Genomic DNA, 26,415 nt, shown 5'->3' with positions numbered 1-26,415 from the left:
TATACTTGGGCACAAGTTCTTCATCAATTTCTTCCATCCTCTGACTTCTTTTTCTACTCTCTTAATAATGCTGAGTACAAGATTTATTTATTTATTTATTTATTTATTTATTTATTTATTTATTTATTTATTTATTTATTTATTTATAGTGTTAGTATTGGGATGAACTCAGGGCCTGGAGGCTACTCCTGTGTTACTTGCGCCGCATCTTTCTGGCTCTTTTGGGGTTAATACAAACAGTTTGGCAGGCTTTTCTGCCCTGTCTGGCTTTGAAGCATGGTCCTCAGATATGTTTCCTGAGTAGCTAAGATTCTAAGCATGAGCCACCAGCACCTGACAGATTTGATATTTTTCTGTTAGATTTAATATTTTGTCTTTATTTGATGTCATGCTAAACAGCCTTTATCTAATCTGTTGCTACATAGATGTATTGCATATTTCTTTTGAAAGTCCTATAGCTTTAACTCTTATACTTAGGTCTGTGGTCCATTTTGAGATAATTTTTTTGTGTATGGTGTGAGGTAGGGTCTGAGTCTGTTACTTTATATATGTATACCAATTGTTCCAGAGCCATTTATTGAAAAGACTTTTTTTCCCCCAAATTACTTCTGTGTCCTAAACCAGCCCTACTGCTACCCTTCCTCTTTACTCATTCTCTTCCTTATGCCATAGGTCAAGATCTTCTCAGAGAGGACCTTCATCTCCTTTTATTCAATGTGGCTTTATATCTTCCTTTGTCTGTGTTTAGCCTTGTACTATATTTCTTTGTTCTGGTCCTGCAAGAGTCCTGTCTTTATTTTGGTCTTTGTCTGTTTCCCCCTTGGTATTCCTGAAAACAGGATCCAATCATGTTTTTCAGGATCCAGTTACTTTCTTTATCTTGGCGATGGGGCACAGGCATGAAACTGTTAGATTAAGCAGGATTGTAGTAATTCTGCATCCATTAGCTACATGAGATTGGTTGGAAATAGTAATAGACACATGCAAAATTTACATGAAATGCTACCTTTGTACCTCTCTAGATACCTCCTTCTGTCTAGAGACCTGGGTGTTTTAGATTAAGATTCAACATCCCTCTGAGGCTTTTGTTGTCATCAGGCAGTGAGTAAGGGGGAGGATTCTTTGGACTGGGCTTGTTGTAGCCTTTCATTGCTTTCCTGTGCTCTTGCCACATTCTCATTTTCTTCGGCTTTTCAAGGTTTTGCTGCCCGTTTCCTGCCGCCTGCAGTTAATGATGGCTGAAGGTTTTATCCAGTCACACTTTTCAGCAGTGTCAGCTGCACCCTGTGGTGGTGTCAGATGGCGGCTGGAACAAACCCAGGGCCATGCTCAGAAATGAATGTGTTCCCTCAAAGAAAAGAGGTGGGGGCGCAGGTCAGTGGTGGTGGAAATCTCCTTTTGATCATCTGTGATTCGGGGAAACACAGGAGCCTTGGAGGCCGTTTGATCTGTGCCTAACTTTAACGAACGTTTAGTTTACACGTAAAGTAGAAATAGATGAGAGGACAGTTGTTCCTGCTTGAATCCTCAAATTTGTTGTGAAATGTGTGTGTGTGTATGTGTGTGTGTGTGTGTGTGTGTGTCTGTGTGACTGGCTGTCTTCCAAGCTGTGAGGGACAAGGATGTACAAAGCCAGGAATGAGAAACTAAGGTGAACACAGAAAGGTGTTCATCAGGAAAAGCTAGAGTGTCTCACCAGCGTAGGCATTGAGCCCAGCAAGCCTTGCCTGGAATGGCGCTCATCTAGAGTAGCAAGCTGTGTCACTCATATCATCCTTTCTCTTTGCAGAGCTTCTCAAATATACCATTTAGGAAAGCTCTTTCAGGGAGATGTGATTTTCTTGTCATTTTCTTCACCAGGAGGTCTTCCTTGCCGGTCCTATCTAGGTCCTATGTATGACTACTGACTTCCCTTTTTGAAAAGCCTAGAGAACTAAAGTTTCCACCCTAAGTCAGGAACTTGGGAGACTCTATTTTCCTTGAGACAGGAAGGTCCTAACAGATACGTAATCTTTGTCCCAATCATGGTTACATTGCTTGGATCCATTTTCCATTATAGATGCTTAGGCGAATTGAAGGTATTTGCTCATTGGAGAAATGCAGTACTGCACTTCTCTTACAGACACTTGCATGTTTATGCTCCCTAAAAAATTTCCACACTGAAATCTTAAACTCCAGTTGCCTAGCATTGGCAGGTGGGCTTTCTGTGATGAGGTTCAGGTCCACTCAAGTGTTCAGAGACCTCTGATGAGTTCAGCACCTTCTTTTCCTCTTAGGAGAGAAATGGAGCTGCCCTTGCTTTGGCCAGGGGAGGATACAATGAGAAGACCCTGTCTCGGGTACTAGATGTGCTGGCACCTTGATCCTGGACCTTTCAGGATTATGTAAAACAAGTTGTTTTACATGCCAACTATATAGTGTTTTTGTTCCAGCATTCTAAACTGACTACACCCTAAGGGAAAGGACAATTTCAGTGAGATGGAGGCTGTAAAATGTAGGGATGTAGAGTTTGCAGTTTCTTTGTGCTCCTCTGTCTTCGAACCCATCTTCGTCTTCCTTCATCTGACTTAGTGGCCACAAATGGATTTCCACGATGTAGATCTCCTTGGTTCTTTATCCCCAGCCAGATGCCCTCCAGTGGGATTCCACTCTCAGATCTGTGTTTTCTGGCAGGCATGTGTCATCTTGATGTTCTACTCTGCCCTCCTGCGAGGCTTTGTTCCCTGTTAACAGGACATGAAAGCAGCATAGCACAGCAGGTTCCAATTCTAGCTCTGCCACCAGCTACTTGAGTTATTCATCTTCTCTTGGTTTGCACATGATTCGTGTGAAGTGATTAAAATGCTGTGTGTGTGTAATTGCTCTGCCAAGGAAGGCAGCTCCCAGAACTAATGATGGCAATGAAAAGGTCTGAGAAAGCGATGGTTCTTGGCAGAAAAGACAAAAAGCAAAAAGGTAGGAGGCCTGGTGGTGCCCTGCCTGGGTAATTTGTGGTGCTCCTAAGTGCTCTCTAAGGAAATGAAAGACCAGGAGTTGTGAAGCTGATGGAGACATATTCTAAAATGGTCCAGATTTGTTCCCCAAGCAGCAAGAACAAAACTCTGGTGGAAGTAAAGACATTTGCATTGGGTTTGAAGCTGTGTGGAAGAGCAGCCACAGAGCTGTTTTTCTGCAGATAAGTGGTCAGGTCAGTTGGGGTAGAAGCCTTTGTGTCGTGTAATTCTTGAGCATCCCTTACATTGCTTACAAAAGCCACACTCAGACATATTGTCGGGATGACACAGCCGTTATTTTCCTGTCATTGAAACAGATTGTTATTTACTTGGATGTGTACCAGATGAGGTAGATAGCTTATACTTGGGACTCTATTACACCAGAAATGTGTATCCTGTGCAACAGAGTCTCACTATGTGAACTGCATGCGAGGGCACTCACTGGCTGTGAGACAACCCCGGTTAGTCACAAGTAGACTCCAAGGATGGTCATGGTGCCTAGTTATGGAGAATATAGCCTGTGTGAGAATAGAGCCTGGATTCTGTCTTGGCAAGTATAGTGTTTCACAACAACTTTGGCTGAAATACTCAGATATTGAGGATCTTTTATAAGCACAAGAAAAATACATTGTACGCTAGCAATCTCCCCTTGTGTCAACCAAAAAATGATTATGGACTTTAATCTCTTCAGTGAAAAGTCAATAGGGATTTCCTTTATTGAGAACATTTTACCATAATTTACAATTTTTTCTTTTAGACAGTTTTTATTAGAGCCAGATGTGTACACTTAGACTTGAATAGATATGTATATATATACATATACACACTCATGTATAGATTAGCATTTGATGCACACTCATGTATAGATTTGCATTTGAATATATACAAGTAGGAAAGGCTCAGAATAAGCCACTTTTTTGAAAGAGGTAGCTGTGAATCTTAAACACATCTGTATCAGGTGAACTTGAACTTGTTTGCCTTCTCCTTTTATTTTTTGTGTTGGTCATGGGGCTTAAACCCAGAGTTTGGGCTCTGTCCCTGAGCTTTTGTGCTCAAGGCTAGAGCTCTATCACTGGAGCCGCAGCTTCACTTCCAGTGTTTTGCTGGTTAATTGGAGATGAGAATCTCACAGACTTTCCTGCCTGGCTGGCAAACCATATTCCTCAGATCTCAGCCATGGACCCTTGACTCCTTTTCCTTCTTACTGCCTTAATGGAAAAATTCTACCTACTTAGCTTTGTAATATCCAGGAAGGCAGATTTGAATTCAAACCCTGTCTTATTCTTAATAACTACATCTTTTCAAGTTACTAGAATAACTTTCCTGATCTTTAGTTTCCTTACTTGGAGAGGAAAAGTAATAATCTACCATATCAGACTTTGAGAGGATCAGATAGATGATTCTTAGAGTACCTGGCTCTAAAAACATGCAGGTGCCAAACTGCAACTGCTGCCCACTGACATCAAACACCTTCTGACATTGAGATCACATGAGGTCTCCTCCTGCCTTCTGTTGACATCTCATACCTTTATCCTCTCCTGCTGATTTCTCTATGTCCTGGAGAACACACCTGTTTAAATACAGGGGCTTTTAATATCTAATTGCTGAAGAAACTGTTCAAATTGTTGATATCTGGGTTTGTGTTTGTAAACTCAGGCATGGCTTCGTGGGTACATTGACCCACCATAGCTTCTGTGTTCTCTCCAAATAGGCCTGTCTTTCCTGTACTATGTATTGTTCCTTCCCAAGTGCCATATGCTTATTTAGTGCTTGGTCCTAGCCTAGCTTTTGCTCAGAGTGATAAAGATCAACTAGTGAGAAGCAAGTGACAGAGCACGGGAGGGATGTGAGAAACAATCCACAGGAAAACTAGCCGATACCAAAGATGTTAGGGCTGAGTCTGGAGCAACCACCCAAGATTTGGCCTGAGTGTAAAAGGCTGCCTCTTGATGGCCTCTGAGCTGTGGAGAATTCTCTTAGGGAGAGATGATGAGTGGGTCAACACCAAGGAACCACCCATTAAACAGTTTGTGGCATCTTAAGTAATCAAGTAGTAACCAGTTCTTTGAGGAAGGAGAAAAAAAAATCCTACCTGTACTGTGAAATCTGTGATACATTAGCATTGTTGTCCATAGATTTGCCTGTGGGCACACAGAAGAGAAAGAACAAAAACCAGTGGAGCCTCATGTTTTTCCTAAAGCATCAGAAAGAAATCTGTAGCAGAGTGCTTTAGTGAACCACATTTTTGCTTGTGTTTGACACCGTTTTGTTAATTTTGAGGTTGACTTTTCCTTGTGTCTTCCGTCCACCCTGGAAATTCTTAGTCTGGATGCCTTTTTAGTGCTGGAGAGCTCTGAAGAGCACTTTCTCCTCCAGCTCTGCTACACTTGATGGCAGCTAAGTTGGCAAGAGCCTGTTCCAGGATCCCTTTCATCATAAGAGGACACTGTGGAGATGGAGGTGGCTTTTTCTGGTGGTGATGTGTGTTTTTCCAAATGGCCTCAGAGACACCCTGAGTTACTTAAATCTTTTTTTCACACAGAGCTTTCATGGGGTTCCATAAACATTTATTTTATATGGGTTTATTGAGTATCAGCCATGCGTTGGGCTCTGAGCTCAGGATGATGTAGCTATAAAGGTAAATAAATACTTGGCACTAGTATTTGAGGACCTCCCAGTTTAGTGAGTGAGACAGACTGATGACAGTGAAAACATGGAAGTGTGGAGGAGTGAGAATTTCCTGATGGAAGTTAAGACAGTTCTGTGTGTGTGATACTGGAGAAGGTTCTTAATGGGTGATCTTCCCAAACAGGAGCTTCCAGGGCTTGTGTTGGGTAGGAAGACTGTCCTACCCAACAGGGGAAGGACAGCCCTTGGAAATGACCATCAGTGGGCCCCAGTTTCTGAAGCTTATAAGGTATAGTAGGGTCTGTAGCATTGGAGAAAAAGATAGAAATGCAGCAAGAGCCCCATCACGGAGCCAGAAAGAGTCTTACTCTTTTGGCAGTGGTTTCTTTTGATCCCTTTTTAAAAGCAGAAGAATAGAATGAAAGCAGCTGTTTACTACTGACTATCCTAAGGTGGAGAAGACTGGCTGAGACTCTTGTAGTGATTCAAATGAAGTTTAATAATTTACCTCCTGCAGTGGCAGCGATATGGGGGTTAGTTTGAGACATTTGTAGGAAAAAGAGACCATAGGTTACAGTAACATATTTCTAGGTACATGAGAGGGATGGAAGAAAAGGCAGAAAAGCTTAGGGCAAGTAATTTTTATTGTGCACAGACATGGAAATACTTGTGTAGCAGTTGGGAGAAATAAAGCATGTGCTGGGCCCTGACCCCAACTCTGCGTTATGATGGTCCACAGCTCAGGACATCAGTATCTCTGCAGACCCTCAGCTCATCCTTTGCATGCCAGTTGGACATGTTCCTTACAGGGTCATAGCTTGGTTTCATGCATTAATTCAGATTTTAAAAATTGCCGTGCCTCATGGTTTTACATTGTCTCAAAATTTACTTTTTGTGATATTTCCAAGGCAGGTAGGGTTCCTGCTTTTTTGGTAAGAACTCTTGGCTCTGGCAGATTGAATACAATCCTAATTGGTCCTAAGATTCCAGTGAATACTGTTTCTGTTGGAACTCAAGTGCACAGCTGGCTTAGCAACTAAGATGTGGGCTCCTTTGACTTGGAATATATCTAGAGCCTTGGGTGTTCCATGAAGCCTTGTTTCTGCAGAGTACCCAGAAGGTGCTGGCCTCAGGGAGGAGAAGGATTTCCAGTCATGATATCTGAGGCAGATGCTATGAAGACCAAGTTGCTATAAAGAATAAAAAGTGTCTTAACTTTTGGAAATACAGTATTTGATGAGCTGCAGACAGAATTGGCAAACTGCCTCTGTCATGAGCCAGATAGTAAAGTTAGGCTTTGAGGGCCTTGTAATTTCTGTTGTAACTATTAGACTCTGCCATTGTAGAGCAATGCAGCCCTAGATAAAATGTAAATGAATGGCTGTGGCTGGGTTTCCTTGCATTTTATTTATTAAAATAACTTTTAGTGGTTTGATTTGGCCCCAGAGTCATGATTTACCATACTTGAAGTTGTAGAAACTTATTTCCAATTTCCCATGTACTAGACACACTGATAAACATTCCAAATCCTGAGGTGTGTATTAACCACATCCTGTAGTTAATAGAAACCCTCAATTGTTTAGATAACTTTCTTTGAGGTTACACAGCTAGTTAATGACAGGTGGGGACTTGAACATTGATCTGATTCCAAAGTCTGGGTCATTTCCACTTTGCTTCTTTTCCATCCAGTGCAGTGGCCTCAGATCAGACTCCTCTCAGAAGGTATAAATGACTTTGCAAGCACCAAGTCTACATTGCTGTCACTTTTCTTCTTGTGACCTTCAGCTAAAAGTCATTTTTTCCTGCTTCATTTGCTTCCTCCATCATGTATCATGGCACTGTTAACAACACAACCTAAAGACCTCAGTGTAGGTCTAGAAGATGATTCTTTCCTGAATGTGAAGATACCTCTTGCCATTTCTGCCTTGTGTGAACTTTTAATTTTTCCTTTTTCCCCTTTCTTTCTCTTTTGTGGTCCTGGGGTTTGAACATGGCTTCATGCTTGTAGGCATTCCATATGGCTAAGTCATAACCCTAGCCATTTTTTGTGCTGGTTATTTTTGAGGAGATCTTGCTTCCTCTCTGAGTGTACACCTGGATTGCAATCCTCACTAATTTTAGGCTTCTTGTCATACTTACGATGACAGGTGCCTGCCCCCAATCCTATCCATTCCTGTTGATAATGGTATTTCCTGTACCTTTCTGCTTGGAAACTCAGTGTTACTAACCTCAGCTTCCCATGTAGCTAAGATAACAAGCACACATCATTGTGCCAAGATATGGGTTGAGAGAGATCTCAGAAATTTTTCTGTCAAACTCCAGTCCTCCTCTTCTTGGCTTCCCAAGTAGCTAGGATTCCAGATGTGAACCTGTATAACTTTTGTTTATTCTGTGTGTATGTGTGTGTATGTATGTGTGTATATGTGTACTTGTACATGTACATGTACCAGTACTAGGGAATGAATTTCAGGGCCTAGATGTTGTCTTGTAGCTTTTTCTACTCATGGGTAGTGCTTTACCACTTGAGCCACACCTCCACTTCTTTTTACTAGTTAACTGGCAATAAGACTCTCACTGACTTTCTTGCTTGGGTTGACTTTGAACCATAATTATTAGCTGCCTGCGTAGCTAGGGGCTTGAACTCAGGGCATGAAAGCTGTCCCTGTACTCTTTTTTTTTTTTTTTTCTACTCAAGGCTATCACTCTGTTACATGAGCCACACTTCTTTGCCAGTTTTTTGTGAGTAGTTGGAGATGAGAGTCTGACAGACTTTCCTGCCCAAGCTGGCTTCAGATCACTTTCTTCACATCTCAGCCTCTTGCATAGCTAGGATTACAAACATGAGCCACTAGCACTTGGCCTGAACTTTGATTTTTTTTTTTAATAAGCTGTTTTTTGGGGAATAGTTTTAGACTTACTGATAAGTTGCAAAGAATAATGTAGAGTTCACATATATTCCATAGTCAATTTCCTGTTATTAACCATAGTTATTTCCTGTACGATATATCTGGTAAAAACTAGTAAATACGTATAAAAGTCTTCATTTGTATTTGTTTATTTTATGCTTTTTTTCTTCAAGTATCCCTACACTGCTATGCAACATTTTATTTAGTTTGGTTGTCATGTCATTTATTTATTTAATTGTCATGTCTTTGTGGACTCTGGTTCTCTAACAGTTTCAGAATTCCTGGTTTGATGACCTTAACAGTTTTGTAAGATACTGCTCTAGTGTTTTGCAGGATGTACAGGGTCTATTGAATGTCGGGCATTTTTCTCATGATTAGAGAGTTTCTGTATCCAAGATTTCTCTCTTGCCCATTTGCTTATATCAGATGAATTCAAGGGTTGATGACTTTGATTTCTGCTGTTCCTATAGCTCAGGGTGCTCCTGCCAGCACGTCCCACTTGGGTGCCTTGTTGACTTGAAATCAGTCCCTGTAGGGGCTGAGAAAGTTAGCTGCAGCCTCTGAGGCCTAACTCCACAGTGAATGCATTGAACCCAAATAGGTTACCTGAAACCGAGAAAGCATTCCTGCACTTCCCTCTCCTAAGGTATGCAAATATCTTGACCTTGTAGGTGAACAAACTTTTCTGACCAGGCTTCTAGAAAATTTTGGCATTTAAGCAGCGCCACCTTGTGGTACATGTTGAATTAACATTGTAGTCTAAGAATAGTTTCTGGATTCAGTGATTGTGTGTGTGTGCATAGGTCCAGAGGTTTGAGTTCAAGGCCTTGATCCTGTTCCTGAGCTTTTGTGTTCAAGGCTAACACTGTTCCAGTTGAGTCACAGACCCACTTCCAGATTCTTAGTGGTTAATTGGAGATAAGTGTCTGTGGGGTTGTTCTATCTGTGCTGGCTTCCAAGCCTTGATCCTCAGATCTCAGCCTCCTGAATAGCTAGGATTACAGGCATGGGCCACTAGCACTTGGCTAGTTTTGATTATGGCTAATTTTGTTTTCATATGTGATCAGGTCTGCATAAAAAGAACACACTTTAGTTTTCTGAGTGCGATGGTATATTTGCTGTTAACATATACCTTCAAGTAAGCTTCCTCCTAGCAAGCCTAGTTTATGCTTATTTACTAGCGGTGCTCTACAAACAGTACCTACTGAAGTGGTGAACATACATGTGGAGCTATTTTTTCTTTGAGCACACAGATTGAGGAGTTATTTTCATAGATATGCTTCTTTGCACCCAGATGCTTCCATTCAGTTTTGTACTCATGCCTAAGATGTTTAAATCTGTGTGAAAAGTAGTTAGGGAGCCCTCAAAGGCCAACCCTAATGTGTGGGAGTGTGGGGCAGGTTGGATTAGCTGCTGTCTGTGTCTCAGAATGTTGACATCACTGGAGACGTCTTCAGTACCCGCAGAGACAGAGGCTTTGTGGGAATGATTTAATTTACCTTGGTGGCTGGCCTGGTTGACTGGGAGCAGAGATCTGTAACGATTGCTTTAAAACAACAGTAATAAAAACCTGCCACTTTTTGTTGTCATAAATCAGTATATTATCAGTTGTTCTCAACTTAATCTTGACCTGGTTTTAGAGTGAGACTGGGTAAAATTGTAGTTCTGTAAGAACTTGGACAGTGGCATGTTTAATCTGAAAGTGTTCTCCCTGTGCGTCCTGAGCTCAGGACACTGGTAGGAAGTCAGCTTTCTTGCTGAGGGATCACTGTGGTATGAGTGACTAAAGAGGATAGGGCAGCTGTGGCTCGACCTTCTCAGGGATGTCATAGTCACCTATGGCATCCAGGAGTGCAGTGTGTCTGTTTATAATCTAAGGAGATAGGAGCTAAGTCCAGAGTATCTCTGCTGGTCTCCTGCTATCTGCAGGAGGTGTTTCAGAGAACAGAAAGCACATGCTTTCAAGGGTGAGCTCACCACAATGAGGTCAGAGCAGGACATTTGTCTCATGCTTGTGAGCCCAGCCTATAATCTCCCCTTGCTTTCTATCTCAGCTGAGGCCCAGTTGTAGAACTCCTGGGGACTTCTTGGGCCAACCAGTATATGACCCAACACTAGCCTTTTGCCTGAGTGTGGTAAGCTTGTGACTCCAGAGATTATGTCAGAGACCAGAGTGCTGCTTCTGTACAGACACCAGGGATATACAGGAATCAGTTGGCTACATGATGCTGATAGTTACATGGGCAGTGATGGTATATATGTAGAGGCAGAAGTTCTGCAGTAGCATGTGGAAAGTTCTAGAATTCAGCTGAAGGACCAGAAATGTGTGATGGTTTGCCTTGACACCTGCATAGGAGCTGCACACGTGGAGGTTCGTGGTGGGATTACAACCTGTTACGTGTAGTCACTTGTTGAATTTGCTGCTTGTGGCATCATGTCACTGATTTTTTTTTAAAAAAGTACATTTTGGAACATTTTCAATATCAGATTTTTTAAGGGAGGCTCAAGCTGTAATCCTTACAACTAACCAGTTTCAGATATTACATTCTTTGTGGAAAATATAATTCTTACCAGAAGTTAAAGGAGATAAGTGGTAGAGATTTCCTCCTCGTGAACTCATGCCTGGGTATTCTGAAAGAAGACAATCCTGGGGCTGGGAAGGTGGCTCAGTGGTAAAGCACTTGCCTTGCATGCCTGAGGCCCTGGGTTCAATTCCTCAGCACCACATAAGCAAAAAGAAAAAAAAAGCCGGAAGTGGCGCTGTGGCTCAAGTGGTAGAGTGCTATGCTAGCCTTGAGCTGAAGAGCTGAGGGACAGAGCTCAGGCCCAGAGTTCAGGCCCCACAACCGGACCCCCCCCCCAAAAAAAAAAAAGAAAATCCTCTGTCTGAGACTTGTTAGCAGTCTGACACCATGAAGCTGTGCAACCTGCTTCATTTCCCCCGTGCAGTTCCAGCATTCAGTGATTAGTTCATAGACTGTGTACATTCCTTTGTGTCTGATTCCTTATTACCCACCCTCCAATGTTGAGAATTGAACCTATGGCCTCACACTTGCTGGACGCTTTACCCCTTGGGTCATGTTGCCAGCCCTTTTGTTTTTATTCTGTTTTTTGAGATCAAGTTTTGCTAACTTGGGACTTACCTTGATCCGACTTCCTGCTGCCTCTGCCTCTCTAGTAGCTGGGATTACAGGCATGTACCCCATACCCAACTATCTTCCTTCCTTTTCAAAGGCAGTCATGTATCAAGTCTAGAAGGGGCAAATCCTTCTCTCTGTTCCAGTCTCTAATGCCTCCTCCATTTTGCCTCCTCTCTCTTTTGTCTGACTTTTGTGTTTGAGGGTTCTTACTATTACTTTGGGCACATCCTAATAAGCCAGGACATTCTCTTGTTTTAAGGTCAGCTAATCAGTAACTTTGGTTTTTAATTCCATTTGTAGAGGGCCTCAGTCCACAGAACTGAGATTGTTAGATCCAGCCTTGAGGTAAGGGAATCCTGGAGTAGCACCTGCCTTCCATAAAGCAGGATTCAGGTGATTCCTCTGTTTTGCAGCGGGGCTTAAAAGAGCATCCTTTCTTACCTCTACATTTCTGAGGACCTCCTCGAGGTTTATACGTGGGTCACAGGATTTCCAGCTAGTCCCTTTCCCTTCTGTGAATAGCATACATTTTACCATTGAAAACAAGTCCTCAACAACCATAATATCTATTAACAAAGTCAACAGTTTTGCTAATGTGAAAGTCTATTTCTGGACTAAGGTATACTAATTAATGTGCCCTGCTGTTGGTTGGTGATAAGGACATCTGGCAGACAGGCTTGAAGTAGAGTCTCTTGAGTATGGCCTTTTGCTTGAAAGCAAGTTACTCCTGGAATATGTATTCAGGTTAGACAATACATTTTCTCCCTTCTTTCTTTTCTTTTCTTTCTTTCTTTTCTTTCTTCTTTCTTGATCAGTCATGAGGCTTAAACTCAGGGCCTGAATGCTATTCCTGAGCTCTTCTACTCAAGGCTTGTGCTCTACCACTCTGAGCCACGTCAGGTTTTCTGGTGGCTAATTGGAGATAAGTCTCATGGACTTTCCTTCCCTTGCCTGCCTTTGAACTGCAAACCTTAGATTTCAGCCTCCTAAACAGCTAGGATTTACAGGCCTGAACCACCAGCACCCAGGTAGACAGTGCATTATCTTTAGGTGATAGACTAAAGCCACCTGACATACATTTCTATTACACTGCTTATGTGGTGGTGTTTTAAAATAAAATTCCTTTTGTTAATTTTTTAGCCTCTTGTTTGAGACCTTCAAGAGCACTGGGTCATGTTTGTGGGTCTTTGATACCTAGCATGGGACAGATGTACCCTAGATATTTGTGGAGCAAATAAATACAGTGAACTAAGCCTTCCCCATGCTTTAATACATAAAAGCATACTTAGGTTGAGTATGGCAACAACATGATGGTGGTAACCCATCAAGCTACATTACAAGAAAATGGAAAAAAACATAATTTGTTTTGTTGTGTGAGGAACTTATTGTACTCCAGTGCCATAAACATACAGCTACTAGTTGAGACTAGAAAATCTCTGTCCACATTTCTTGTAATGCTCCCTTATTGAGGAACATGGTACTATTTGCTGTGCTGGTTTCCTAGTAGATTAAAACACTAATGATAATCTGTATTTGCCTCCTCACTGTGCATGCATGAATAAAGGCTGCACACCCCTCTCCAGTAGACACCTAAAAACAAGGTATTTGGAATAAGTAAGAGGAGGGTTATTGGCAATGATATCAGATAGTGTTCATATTTCTTTACGCTCAGCAGGTGACCTTTGCTTTTTTTTTCCTCTTCTTTTCTAGGCTTAATTTCCCAATGTCTCATTTGCCTGGGTGTGGATGAGGTCGCTGTAGTTTACTACTTACTGTACACTGATCTGTTTGCCCTTCTGTCCTTCATAAAGCCTAAGCCCTTATGAAGTGGTTCTGGAAGCTTCTAGATGTCCTTAGGTCTAGAAGACAGGGCCACCTTTGCACTTCTCTCTTTCAATGCTGTAGGTCACAGGCCTCAGGCTGTCTTTGGTCATTCCCTCAAGTAAAGAGAGCTGATTCAAGCAACTTTTTAGATTTCTATTTTCAACCCTCCCTGGCTACTCACAGGAGAAATCCAGGTGGTAAACATCTTACCATACCTGAAATTACCATCCTCTTTTCGTCTGAGTGAATTCATTGTTTGGCCTCTCCTTTCCTCAGAGCGAGTCCTCCTAATAGCATGTCACATCTTATAAGACAGTGGGCAGCCCACCAGTTAGTTCTCCAGTTTCCTTGTCAGCAAAAGAAAGCAAAGACAAACCCAGGTCCTGCTGCAGAAGACATCCTTTTCATACAACCTAAGTTAGACCCAGTGCTCCCTTTTTATCAAGCCCAAACTATGTCTCCTCCTTCCCTGCCACACATTCTCTGTTGAGGTACAGGAAGGAGAGTAGTCAGACTTTCAAAGCTCTGTTTCCACAGCATACTCTTTAAAAACACAAGGCTGCTAATATATGCAAATCAAAAAGCAGTTAAAAGGATAGCCATGGTTTGCCATTTAGAATTGGCTAATAAATAGCATTTGCTTCAAAGATACACCTCCCCAGGCTCCAAATCCTTACTCATTTCTTTTTCTTCTGCTCACCTCTTGCATATTTTCTAGTGTGAGGCAAACACCTAGGCCAGATACATTCACAGAAACTTTATTGTGAAAGTTTGATACTTTAAAAAAGTTGATAATCTGAAGCATCTCTTTTCATAGTCTCTAGGTGGCATGAAAAATACAAGAACTATTTTAAATGCCATAAGTAGCCCAAATACTGTGCATACACACACATGAGTGCACACACATGCGCACGCACACACATACACACACAGTGTATGTAAAGTTATTTTTAACTGAAACACGCAAAAATGGAAAACAACCCCTGCCTTTCTCTATTTCACTGCCTGGAGATAAAGCCCGGTTTGGTTTACTTCTACCATTCCTTTTAAAAAAGATTCCTTATATGGTAGTTTCTAAGCAGCAGAATAGTTATGTGATTAAAATGTCAAAAAGAGTAAGAAAACTGGCCTCTGGGAAAAGTATATTTGGAGCTTTACATAAAAGCAGAGTACTGACTGGGGGGACACTGTGCCTTCGAGGTTGCAGAAAGGAAGGCTAAAGGGCAGATCGGTTTGCTCGCTGCCTTCCAGTCTGGCACGAGGTCCCTCTCTCTGATTAAGCCCGCAGCAGCTGTTCTGTTGTGACCTGCCACTGGATATCTGCAAGTTTATGTCTGTATAACCCACTTTTTGACACAATTTTTTGTTTCTTTAAGTTTTAAGAGCCCTTTATAGTTTTGAGGAACCCCCCCCTTTCCCTGGATCACATGGGGGAGCTTTGTTGGGAGTCTGGGGAATTGAGATGGGAAAAGGGATTTGGAGTGAGATGAAGTGGGTTAATTTGTGATCAAGAACAACGATTTCCAGTTTATCTTAAACCTAATCATCTGAACACGGCTCCAGCCATGACCACCAGATCCTACTTTGACCTGACGGCAGGGAGTGGTCAGTGGTGGTCGTTAGAGATCTTACCTTGCCTATCAAAGTATGGTTTGAGGTCTTCCTTATCTTGATGGTCAGAATCCACATGGCATCAGACTCCCAAGGAACCCCAAGCATGGGAAAGCTGCTTGATACTGCCACTGTAGGTTAGCTGCCCAGGACCCATCAGGAGGAAAGATACCTGGCTGAGGAAGCACATAGGCTCAATTGTCAAGTATGGATGGCAGACTCCTCTTGGTTTTCAGAGCCTCTTCTTTAAAACAGAATTCATATCAGCATTACAAGGAATCTGGGCAGTTACTCTGTGAGATTCCATTGTGGTTATTTTAGAGGGTTAACCATATTGCTCTTGGGTTATGTAAAAGAAGAACTTTATTTTGCTTGAAAGTAGCTTATGCTTGGGGATGTAAAGTATTTTTATAAACACAAAGCTGGGCATGGAAAGGCTGCTAGGCGATAGTTTTCTTCAACTAATAGTGGGGTGGGGTGGGGTGGGGTGAAAGGAGATACGTTTTCAGTTTTGATCTCAGTTGACAAGTCTGCTGCTTTTACAGGAGTTTTTCATGTGGGTAGCACAGAGATGATTGCCACTCTGGTGGCATGTAGGCGTATATGATGGGTGGCCAGGGGACTGTGGTAGGTCTGAACTCAGGTGGCCTCCAGTTGTCCCTCTACAGCCACAGTCTACTCAGCTGACCGCACCCCAGACTGTGAATGATCCTTGTCATAGTAAGCTCTGTGTACTGGATGCAATATGGCTGTCTTTTGAGTCTGTACCATTTTGTTTTCTCTGATTTTTTTGAGCCTGATTAATCACTGTCTTCCAGGGAAAGGTCTTTCTTTGGTAGAGGGTCTGTTTGGGGATCCTTGGCTCCTTGTTCGTATAATTTACTGTGTCTAGCAGCCAGGCTGTGCTATTGTCAGGAGTCTACTATTTTGGTGGGGGCAGTCCCTAACTGTATGATTACTCCAGGTTTTCATTTTACATCTTGAATCTTCATGGTCTTAGACTCCAGCTTTCCCATACAATAAACTCAACCTCCACAATGAGGGAAGGACTACGTGTCTTGGCAGGAAATTCAGGTATAGGGGAGGGAGGGTCTCTAGCTCTTCTTTATGTAAATTGTCAGCCCACCCTCCCATTTGGGGCCTCCCTTAGCCATGGCCCTCATGGCTGTCTGGTGTCTCTGTGGCCTGGGCCAGCCCTCTTCATACCCCTCAGCACTCACCTTTCTTGGCTGCTCTTGGCAGTCTGATTCCTACTTTCAGAAGTCTTGCCTGTGGTTGTCTCCTTTCCCCCACAGGTCTCTCATTAATCCCTTTTCAGCAACTTAATGGCCTTTCAGAAGGGAACAGAGGTGAATGAGTGTGCATCTGCTCAGCTTAATAGAAAGTGCACACAAATTCTCTAATGAGCAATTGAGGTGGAAGAATAAAACTCTTTAGCTATAAATTTATTTTCTTTTACAAAGTTTGAGGTTCAGCTATTCCTGAAAAGAATTTAAATAAAAGGATCATGTTGGAGAACAGTTGTTAATGTTTACTTCATAACATTTCAACTCCTAGTAAGAGGGAAGATCAGAAAAATAAAAGATAGGTTGCCTATACAGCTGAGGTCTGTGGACAAATGGTGATGGTAGATTCTGTCCAATGTCCTAATGTTCTGGAATTGTAGGTTTAATCTAGATTTCATGGTGGTGTGTCAGGTGGTGATTCAGTTCATGGGCTTTGGAATTCCTTCCTGCTGTACCATGTGTGAGCCTTGAGCAAGTTAGCTCAGTTTCCTGACCTAAAAACAGGAGGCATTGTGCCTCGCATCTCAAGTTACTTAGAAATGAATGGCTTGTTCCATGTAAATGTTTAGTTTTGAGTGACCACTGAGTTTTATTCACTTTGGTATATTCTAGGTCTCCTTTTGCATCTGACATGATTTTTTGTTCCTGGGAGCCATATTGGCTCATTTCTGTCCTCATGGATCTTCCCCTGTGGCAAGAGGTTCACTTGCATGTCTTGGGAAAAAACAAGACCTGAATTAGGGGGAGATCAGGAGGGGTGAAGTGTAATAATTGAACTTAGGACTGTACAACTTCTTAGTTTGCTTTTAACATTCTAACTCAGAAGCATTGAATACTTAAAGCTAGTGCTTACTCACCCCCTCCCTAACCACCAGCTTCATCCCAGATGATTAAGTGGATGGTATGGATCCCTTCTGAAGGTTCCAGGTGATGTTAGATTCCATGTTCCAGACATTCACACTAACTACTGTAGGTTCAAATTTGAAGAAAGTACTCTTAGAGAATATTGTTAGAGGAAGGGGCGCTGTAGCTCAAGTGGTAGAGCACTAGCCTTGAGCTGAAGAACTGAGGGACAGCATTCAGGCCCAGAGTTCAAGGCCCACGACTGACCAAAAAAAAAAAGAGAGAATATTGTTAGAGGACCTATTGGATTAGTGGCTTGGAACCTGGAAATATCTCTCTGGATTTGCTGTTAACACACCCTGAAGAGGTAAGGTGAGTAGTACAGGGATGTCTGGAGCACTGGGTATCTATCTCTACTGGCTGTGGCAGCAGCTTCATCAAGCAATAGTAATAATTAACTGTACTTTCCTTTCAATTTTTGCATGGAAAAGACCACATGAAGAAGTTAAGGAGTTGGTGGGCAACAAAAAATGAACATATGTTCTCACGTTTGCTGTGATTGTGCTTCTGTCCACCTTACTCCAGCCTTCTTCCTAGTTTCTTCTTCCATGGCAAATGCTTTCGCTTTCTCTCCAGCCCCACCTCCCATGCACATTTATGTGTGTATTAAAGCCTGGATGCTAAGAGGATAGCCTACATTCCCCATATAACTGTGAGCCTAGTTTTTCCTCCTCCAGTAACCATTTCATTAACTTAAAAAAAATTCTAATCTGACCAAGTTATGTAAATTATGAAGACACTCATGTGCTTAAATTAAATTTTAAATTAGACATTTAAAAAATCATGGTTCCTAAAGTTTGAAACAACATCATTCTAAAAGATGTAAAGAAGCGTCTTTGGTAACAGTCTGTTTTAAGCGGTGGTATGTTTAAGATCACTGGCTGGGAGTTGGCTATTTTTTCAGTCATGTAGATGCTTTTGCAGTAAGCCTTTAGATGGCAGCATCTCTCACCATAAACCACATTTTGAACAAAATCTCTCATATGTCTGAGATGTTTGAGGGTGAAGGGTAAGAGTCCACCTGCATTACTCCTTCATGGTGAGGATGGAACAGGGACCCCAGAGGTTGGTCAGGACAGTAGCTTGGGGTGTACAGGGAGCAAAAGTTATTCCCCCCCTCATCTGGAGATCTGTTCACTCCCTTCTTATTGGTACACAAATGTATCTTTGTGGCCTTCTTAGAACTATAACAAAGTCACCTGTATGACTCTATATCATGGAGGAATGTGATGTTTGGAAGGAGAACCTGGAGTTTGAATTGTTTTTTTTAACTATTTTACATGGGTGTATTCACATGCTATGTAATTCACCCATTTAAACTCTAGAGTGAGTTTTAATATCTTACAAGGTTGCATGAATGATTTCTAAGGTCTTAATTTCAGAACATTTTATTGCTCTCTAAAGAGTGATCCCCACAAGCCTGCATATCCTCATCCCTGAAAACCCCTCAAGCCTTTTGTGTTGTAGGTTTGCCTATTCCGGAAGTTGCACACTGACTAGGACTCTATAAAGTGCGTGGCTTTTGTAACTGGCTTTTCTCACTTGGCATCATGTTTTCCAGTTGTACTCATGTCATAGCATGAATTGGTGCTTCATTCCTTTTTATTTTTCAATAATGTTCCAGCATGTGGCAACACCTTATTTGTTTTCATTGGTTGATAGACCTTTGGTTATTATGAATAATGTTACTGTGGACATATATGTGTATCAGGTTTATTTGTTTATTTGTGCACATGCGTGCACGCATGCATGCGCGTGCGCACACACACACACACACACACAACACACACACACATGTGCACGCGCACTGCTCCTCAGCTTGAATGTAGGGCCTGAGAGCTGTCCCTTAGCTTTTTGCGTAAGGCTGGTGCTCTACCACTTGAGCCACAGCTCCACTTCTCTTTTTTGCTGGTTAATTGGAGATGAGTCTCAGGGACTTTCTGCCTGAGCTGGCTTTGAACTGCAATCCTCATCTCAGGCCCTTGAGTGACTAGGATTATAGTCGTGAGCCACCAGTGTTCAGGGTTCACACAGGAGTGGAATCAGTGTTCAGGGTTCACACAGGAGTGGAATTGCTGGGCTGTCTGGTAATTTTGTAATGAGTCTTAAGCAAGCTAAATTGTTTTCCAAAGCTGTTGCACCTCTCTCCATTTCTAGCACTAGCAGCAAAAGGGTTCCTTTCAGTCTCATTAGAATTCCAGATTGTCTGATGATAGCAGGGTTGAGGGAGGGAGACAAGACTCTCAGTCTCTTAGGTTGTGTCCCTGAATTATGTGCTGGGCTGACTGCCGCGCCCCTTTTGAAGGCATGTTTCAGCTGCCAAGAAGACAGTCGACTTCTGAGCCGTGTGCATCACCAGCCTGATAAAATGCCTATGTTCAATGGTTGCTCATCGTGTTGCTGCTACAGCCTGGCTAGTTGTAATCCTTCCCTCCTGACTTTGGAGATACCAAGCAACCAAGCCATTGTTATCCCAGTTCGAAGAAAATGGTGTAAAAAACTACTGTTAGCCACAAGCCATCCACGTTTGAACATGTCAAAATCACCTACTTGCTACACAGTGAAAGACAGCCGTGGAGGCTTCACAGCAGAACAACAGCTTTTGTTTCTGTCAGAGTTTACATTCTCCAAACCCAGCTTACCCTTTTCTTCACTGGCAGCTGGGACTGGACATTCCAGGTCTGCCCTGAACTGGTTGTGTGTGTTCAAGGGAGGGGAAGGGGCTGGCTCTTCCTTCAGGCATATTTGGGTCCCGGTCAGGACACACACTATATTCTGAAGCTTTGCTTGCATCTGGAAAAAATTAGCCACATTCAGATCTTTCCCACTGCAGGTCCGGTCAGGAAGCCCAAGTATGTGGAAAGCCCCAGGGTGCCTGGAGATGCAGTTATAATCCCGTTCAGAGAAGTGTCCAAGCCTGCAGAGCCCAGTGAGAATGGTAAGAACCCGCTTCCAGTGATTTCTCCCTCCTCTCCTAAAGATCACAGAATGGCACTTGCCATTTTGGAGTGAAAGCCGAGTGTCCCTAGCAGGAATGCTTCACTGAATTGAGTGGATTGGGGTAGGTTTTTCTCTTGGGCAGTTTATAGAGATCTGGTTAGCTAATGTGAATTCTTGGAATAATATTCCCTAGTTAAGAAAAGTTAAGTAGGTATGTATGTTTAAAGGCTTGGTCTTATTTCCTTTGGATTCTCATCTACCTGAGCACGTGAAAAGTCAGATGATACATTGCAATAGGTTTTTTTTTTTTTTTACTTGTTTTTAATACTTTACCAATTCAGAATGTTCAAAACAGGCTTTGCCTGAAAAGTTGAAACTTTAACTAGACAAAGCTTACAATAAACTTAAGAATATTGGTGACTTTTTTTTTTTTTTTTTTGCCAGACCTGAGGCTTAAGCTCTGGGCCTGGGCGCTATCCCTGAGCCTTTTTGTACTTAAGGCTAATGCTCTACCACTTGTCACAGCACTACTTCCAGCCTTTTTTGAGTAGTTTATTGGAGTCTCATGGACTTCCCTGCCCAGGCTAGCTTCTAATCATGATCCTCAGATCTCAGCCTCCTGAGTAGCTAGGATTACAGATGTGAACTACCAGCACCTGATTCATTGGTAACTTTTGAAAGCTGTCTGTCTGTTTGTGCATCTGTGTGTCTGTGTATCTGTGACAGTCCTGGAGCTTGAACTCAGGGTTTGGGCTTTGTCTCTGAACTTTTTTGCTTTACCACTTGAGCCACAGCTCCACTTCCAGCTTTTTAGTGGTTAATTGGAGATAAGAGTCTCCTGGACTTTCTTGCTCTGTCTTGCTTCAAACCACAATCCTCAGAACTCAGCCTCCTGAGTTGCTCAGATTATGGACACTGGCACCCATCTTGAAAGATTTTATAAAAGATTAAACATCTGAAGTTTTTCTGTAGAGGGCGTTGACATAGGAAGCACCTATTACACCCAAAAATCCAATTTGAAGCCTTTTCCTGAAGTCATTTTATGTATTTTTGTGTTGTTTTGTTCTTAGTCTACATTTAAATAAATAAAATACGTATAATGGACATTATGTATTTAGCAGATGCATTAATAGTTTTCAATCAATTCAAGAATTTGCTTAATTTTTCTTACCTGAGAAATACCCACTGACAACCCTATGGCTGTTAATTTGGGTGTTTTAAACTTGTACCCTTTTTTTCATGCAAAAACATGTGATTATGAACCTGTGCTTGGGTATAGAAGCTCATTTTGCCCTCAGTGTGAATATGTGTTTATGTAGTAGTACTGAAAGTGAGTTTAGGAAAGAAAACACATTCATGTTTCCACTTTGAAATACGGGGTGCTCTTTTTTTCTTATTCATGAGTGTAGGGGGAAAGAACTCCTTTCTGCTGTAACTGTTGTGTGTGCATTTAGAGATGGTTGTCGGTAAGTAGGACATGATAGACAAGTGGGATGGAGTAATGGCAAAAATATAGCTAAAAGTGAGCTGAGAAGATAGTGTGGGAAGAAGCAGAAACCAAGAAGAAATGAGCTGAGCAAAGCCATTAGGGAGCCATTGGCAGAATCATAATTTAGGAAGTTTACAGTGGGTGGAGGAGGAGATGGCACTGGGGCATGTTGGACAAGCAAGAAGTTCTGTTGCAGGTGTTCTGGCACAAGACAGTTTGTCCTTGTCTTAAATTTAAGGCCAGGCATCCAGTTGTGTGGTTGAAGGAGAGTGCATTGAGGACTTGGGCTGGGAGGAACATGACATTGGGTAAATGTGGTAAAGGTGGGACTCATCATGCTGTCCAGTTAGAACAGCTGTTGGTAGGTCTCAATGGTGAATTCTCAGTGCAGCTAACCTGTTCTCTCTCATTTCGGTCCCCTATGTTGAAAGGAATGCAAAAATCAATTCCTTTGAAGTGACCAGCAGACATTGGATTTACTGAGCTGTCTGTCCAGTTCAGATTAAGCCTGCCACCTCATACCCTCATCACCATCCACTAAACTCTTTGTAGTAGTTCTGGCTGCTTATGCCCCCAGTCTTTGACTAGACTAGACATATCACTGTGAGAGGATTGTTGGGGTTCTATGTAGGGTTCTCCTCATGTTAGAGTAGGAGAGAAGTTTAGGGGTTATATTGGACTAAGAAAGGAGGTTATAAATAGTTCCCATTGTCAACTTTTCTCCCCTTGCTGGAGGCAGAATTGGCCACTTTTCTTGCCAAGAGGAGGTATGCTTGTGTCTGGCTATGGGCCGAGCTGAATTCAAGAACAGCCAGGCAGTCTTGCTAGAGTGGCCAAAAATCACACGTGTGCTCACTCCTGAGCCTTAAGCTGTGATTCAACTTCATCCGGCTCCACAGGGACCAAAATTATGATATATAAATATATATACATGAGCTGCAACGAGAGGACCAGAGGTTTCCAATTCAGCTAAATTAAGAAACAGGGTATGTTTTCACTTTTTTAAGGTGTGAGTTGGGGGATAGTTTGCTTGTGGACACATGGTCACATACAGAAATGGCCACGATGTGTTGCAAGGCCCAGCAGAATTATTGTATTGGTTGATGAAGTGGTTGCCTAACAAATTATATTTAGCAATTAGCAAAGGTGATGTGTTTTTTAATCCTCATGGAATCTCTGAAGTGTCAATGGAGTTAATTAAGACTGTCATATTCAAGTGTAAGGTTTTTTTTGTCTAGATCATTAAATCTAAAGGAGAGACTTGAGCTAACTAAAACTGAGTTTGAGTTTTAACCCATGTAGGTACAGGGGTATGATGGGCAAACTCCAAATTTCTAGGGTTTAATACCACCAGAGTCACCAAAGTTTCACTTTTTTTATTTGAATTTCTGCTTCTTATTCTTCCTTTGGAATTTTTATTTAAGTGTCTGTGACTCTTTGGGTGCTGTCAATAGTAGCATGAACAAAGTCTCTGGAAACAACATCTTGTAAAATGCCTTTGAAATTTTATGTAGACTTGTGGAATAACAAGGTATTCCTAAATGTTTAAAATACTCTATCAGCCTCTGCTGCCTCACTTTATTGACTCATGATTCTTAGTTCTCTGAAAATTTAAATCAAAGTAAAGAAAAAAAAATGAGTGAGCACCTAGAATTTATTTTATTAATTTGAAAGTAATACTGATTGATGGTATTTAATTTGTATATTTTTCCCATTTGAGAAGTGTATTTAAACTAATGAACATTTCTTTATTTTTTGTTTATTAAAGCTTGCATGCCTAAAGATGTTTGCATCTTTAGGAAATATAAAAACATTCTGCCTTGACACTATTTTAAAATATTTTTGAAACACAGAAAACAAAGTGACTTATAGAATCCTTACTGTGCAAAAACCTTTTGCCTATCAAATGTTTCAAATAAGCTGTGTGTCACATAGAATAGGACCTTTATAAATAAGCTTCCTGTTACTGGCCTGGCATGTTTTTCCCCCAAACAATACCTCTTCCTTATGAGGAAAGAACTCCTAGACAAATGAGTATTATTAAATAATAATAGAACTCATAGCTTTATTTCTTTGAATTTGAGACAACCACATAATTCACTCAGATTTGCTTTAATATATCATTAACAACTTAAGCAAGCTGTGCTAGGGAGGGGTGAGAAAGTTTTCAGTCTTATGAGTCATTGCAGATCAATCTTAAAATATGATGCAACTTTTTTCTCTGGTTAGCAAATAAAATTAGAATATATTAAACAACAGAATAATATGTATCGGAAAAAGGAATCCTCACTTTTATTATTAGTATTACTATTTCATATATTCAACAATATATAGAGGATTAAGGAATAATGGTATAGAGAATTAAAGAATAATGGTACTGATCTACCTTCTACTGAGTTTTAGAAATAAAATGTAACTGTGTAGTTCCCCTGATCTTATTCTGCTTCCTTTCTCAAGAAATATCCTTTATCCTGTTTTGTTTCTAGCTTCTTAGATGGTGAATGAGATTTAGTTAGATGGAGGTATAGAAGGTGGGGCTTGCCTGGTATGTGTCCAAGGGAGACTAGAGGCAGACTTTTTCTTAGTAAATATTAAAATTTTAAACAGTAGAAAGCATGGTGTCAAATGCTATTTGAGATGAGTTATCAAGCATAAATTTATTCCTTCACTGAGTCTGGTAGAGTATTAAACACTTGTATACAGAGTGATTATAATATAAAGGAGGAAGAAATGCGGACTAATTCCAGTTGTGTGGTGAACTTGAAGTTCAGGTAGGGATCCTAAACATGGAAAATATTTAACTAGTGCTATGCCTTAACATTTACCTTGCCGTATAATCCATTGAGGCTGCTGTAACAAACACCAGATATTTTATAAACAGAAGAAATTCGCGTCTCACATTTTGTCTCACATTTTCTGAAACTAGGAAGTCAAAGTCAAGTTATCTCCAGGTTTTGTGTGTGAGGGCTAGTTTTGTGGTTCGTAGATAGCCATCCATCACCAATCACCTCACCTGGTGGGAAGGGACTACAAGTTCCTCTTTTTGTAAAGGGTACAAATCCCATCTAGAGGGCTCCACCCAAAAGCCCCACCTTCTGATACCATTACCCTGGTCATTAGGGTTTTACCACATAAATTCAGTGCAGGGGTTGCACATATACATTTATATCCTAGCATCTGGCAACAAAGTAGGATGAAATGGGCAGGAAAAGTCTAACATCAGGAAGAATGGTGAGAAAATTTAACCAGTAGTGAAGTGAGAGTAAGATCTGGAAAGGCCCCAGGGTCAGGAAAGAAGAAGTGGTAAATGAGATGTTGAGCTATAAGGACAAAGATTGCAATTTGGGTCTGTAAGGATACTGAAGGAGAGATCGCCAAGCATTTTGGTTTGAATTGTTTCAGGAATGTTGACTTTAAGTGCTGGTAGAAACATCTAAACAAAATTGTCCATATATACTGAGCATATAAACTGAGCGACTGTTTGTTTGGCGATCATAAGGTGATATCTAAGAAGATAGAGAAACTGTTCTATTTGCGAGCTGTGAAGAAGAGCTGGGTGCTGCTGCATCACACTTGTAATCATAGCTACTCAGGCTGAGATCTGAGGATAATGGTTTAAAGCCAGCCTGAGCAGAAGAGTCTGTGAGTATGTTATCTCCAGTTAGTCAGCAAAAAAAGCCAGGAGTGGAGATGTGGATCAAGTAGTAGAGCACTAGCGTTGAGTGAAAAAGTCAAGCAAGAGAGTGAGGCCTTGAGTTCAAGCCACAGTACCATCCCCCTACTCACCTACCTATAGAGCAGAAGAAACAGCAGAGAGATGAATAAGGAAAAAACCTAGTAACTGCAGGCTTTTCCTATGTGTCTTTTACAACAACCTCTACTTTCTCCATTACAGTAGAGTTTGCAAAGTCAAAATCTATAGAAAAACCAAAAGAAAGGTAGTTTAAAAAGAAAAAGAAGCCAGTTGCTGGTGGCTCACTGTTACTGCTCACTCCTAGCTCCTCAGGAGGCAGAAGTTTAGAGGATTTGGTTTGAAGTCAGCTTAGGCAGAAAAGGCTGTGTGAGACTCCATCTCTAACCATCCAAAAGCCGTGCTGAGGTATAGCTCAAAATAGTAGAGAGCTAGTTATGAACAAGCAAACTGAGTCAAGTATGAAGCCCTGAGTTCAAGTTGTGGTACTAGGGAAAGAAAAGAATGTGCTTAGTGGTGTTGTTTTAGGAGAACTGTAAGGGTGAATGAATAGAAGTTATATGTAAGTGATAAGGAAATGGTGAGGACAGACCCTTCTAAACCCTAAGAAGTTGATGAGGGAGGATAAGAGATCAGCTATGAGAGAGAAGTATATGGCCATGGGTTTTGTCTGTTTGTCCTAAAGGAGAGTAATTTTCTTTATCCAAATTGCGACTTAATGCAGAGATTCCTTAATTTGGACTGTGGACTTCAAGGATGTCCCTGAGATCCTGTCAGGGATTTTTCAGTCAAAACTGTTCTTCTACTAATAAAAAATGAGTTGTCAGTAAAACTTACATGCCTGCTTTCCAAGCCAGGGCACTGGCTACTTGTGAAAATATCCTTCACTACCAAATACAGCAGAATGAACAATTCAGTGAAGAATGTTCTTGACAAAGTATTATAAGTAATAAATGTCATTAAATCCTGGCCCTTAAATACCTATTTTTTTAATATTCCACATG

General features: G+C 41.4%; 1 protein-coding gene across 11 annotated transcripts in view; it reads left to right on the top strand.

The window, feature by feature from the left end:
* Tanc1 (tetratricopeptide repeat, ankyrin repeat and coiled-coil containing 1) overlaps positions 1–26,415 on the top strand; it is a 229,141-nt gene that overhangs the window by 118,022 nt on the left and 84,704 nt on the right. For 8 of the 11 annotated variants that reach the window (XM_070022615.1, XM_070022628.1, XM_070022620.1 and 5 more), the window contains one exon: positions 20,125–20,229. The exons of 2 other annotated variants lie outside the window; for them this stretch is intronic. In XM_070022615.1, the coding sequence (XP_069878716.1) occupies positions 20,125–20,229 (105 nt within the window). Of the gene's footprint in view, positions 1–20,124; positions 20,230–22,599; positions 22,707–26,415 lie in introns of those variants that run through there. One more of the 11 variants, XM_070022652.1, reaches the window with a different exon arrangement.

The sequence above is a fragment of the Dipodomys merriami genome, unplaced genomic scaffold (assembly GCF_024711535.1).
Source record: "Dipodomys merriami isolate MVZ:Mamm:240054 unplaced genomic scaffold, mDipMer1.0.p SCAF_1, whole genome shotgun sequence".
In the NCBI taxonomy this organism is placed as follows: domain Eukaryota; kingdom Metazoa; phylum Chordata; class Mammalia; order Rodentia; family Heteromyidae; genus Dipodomys; species Dipodomys merriami.
The sequence above is the reverse complement of the archived record's forward strand: the minus strand, read 5'-3'. Positions and strand labels throughout refer to the sequence as shown.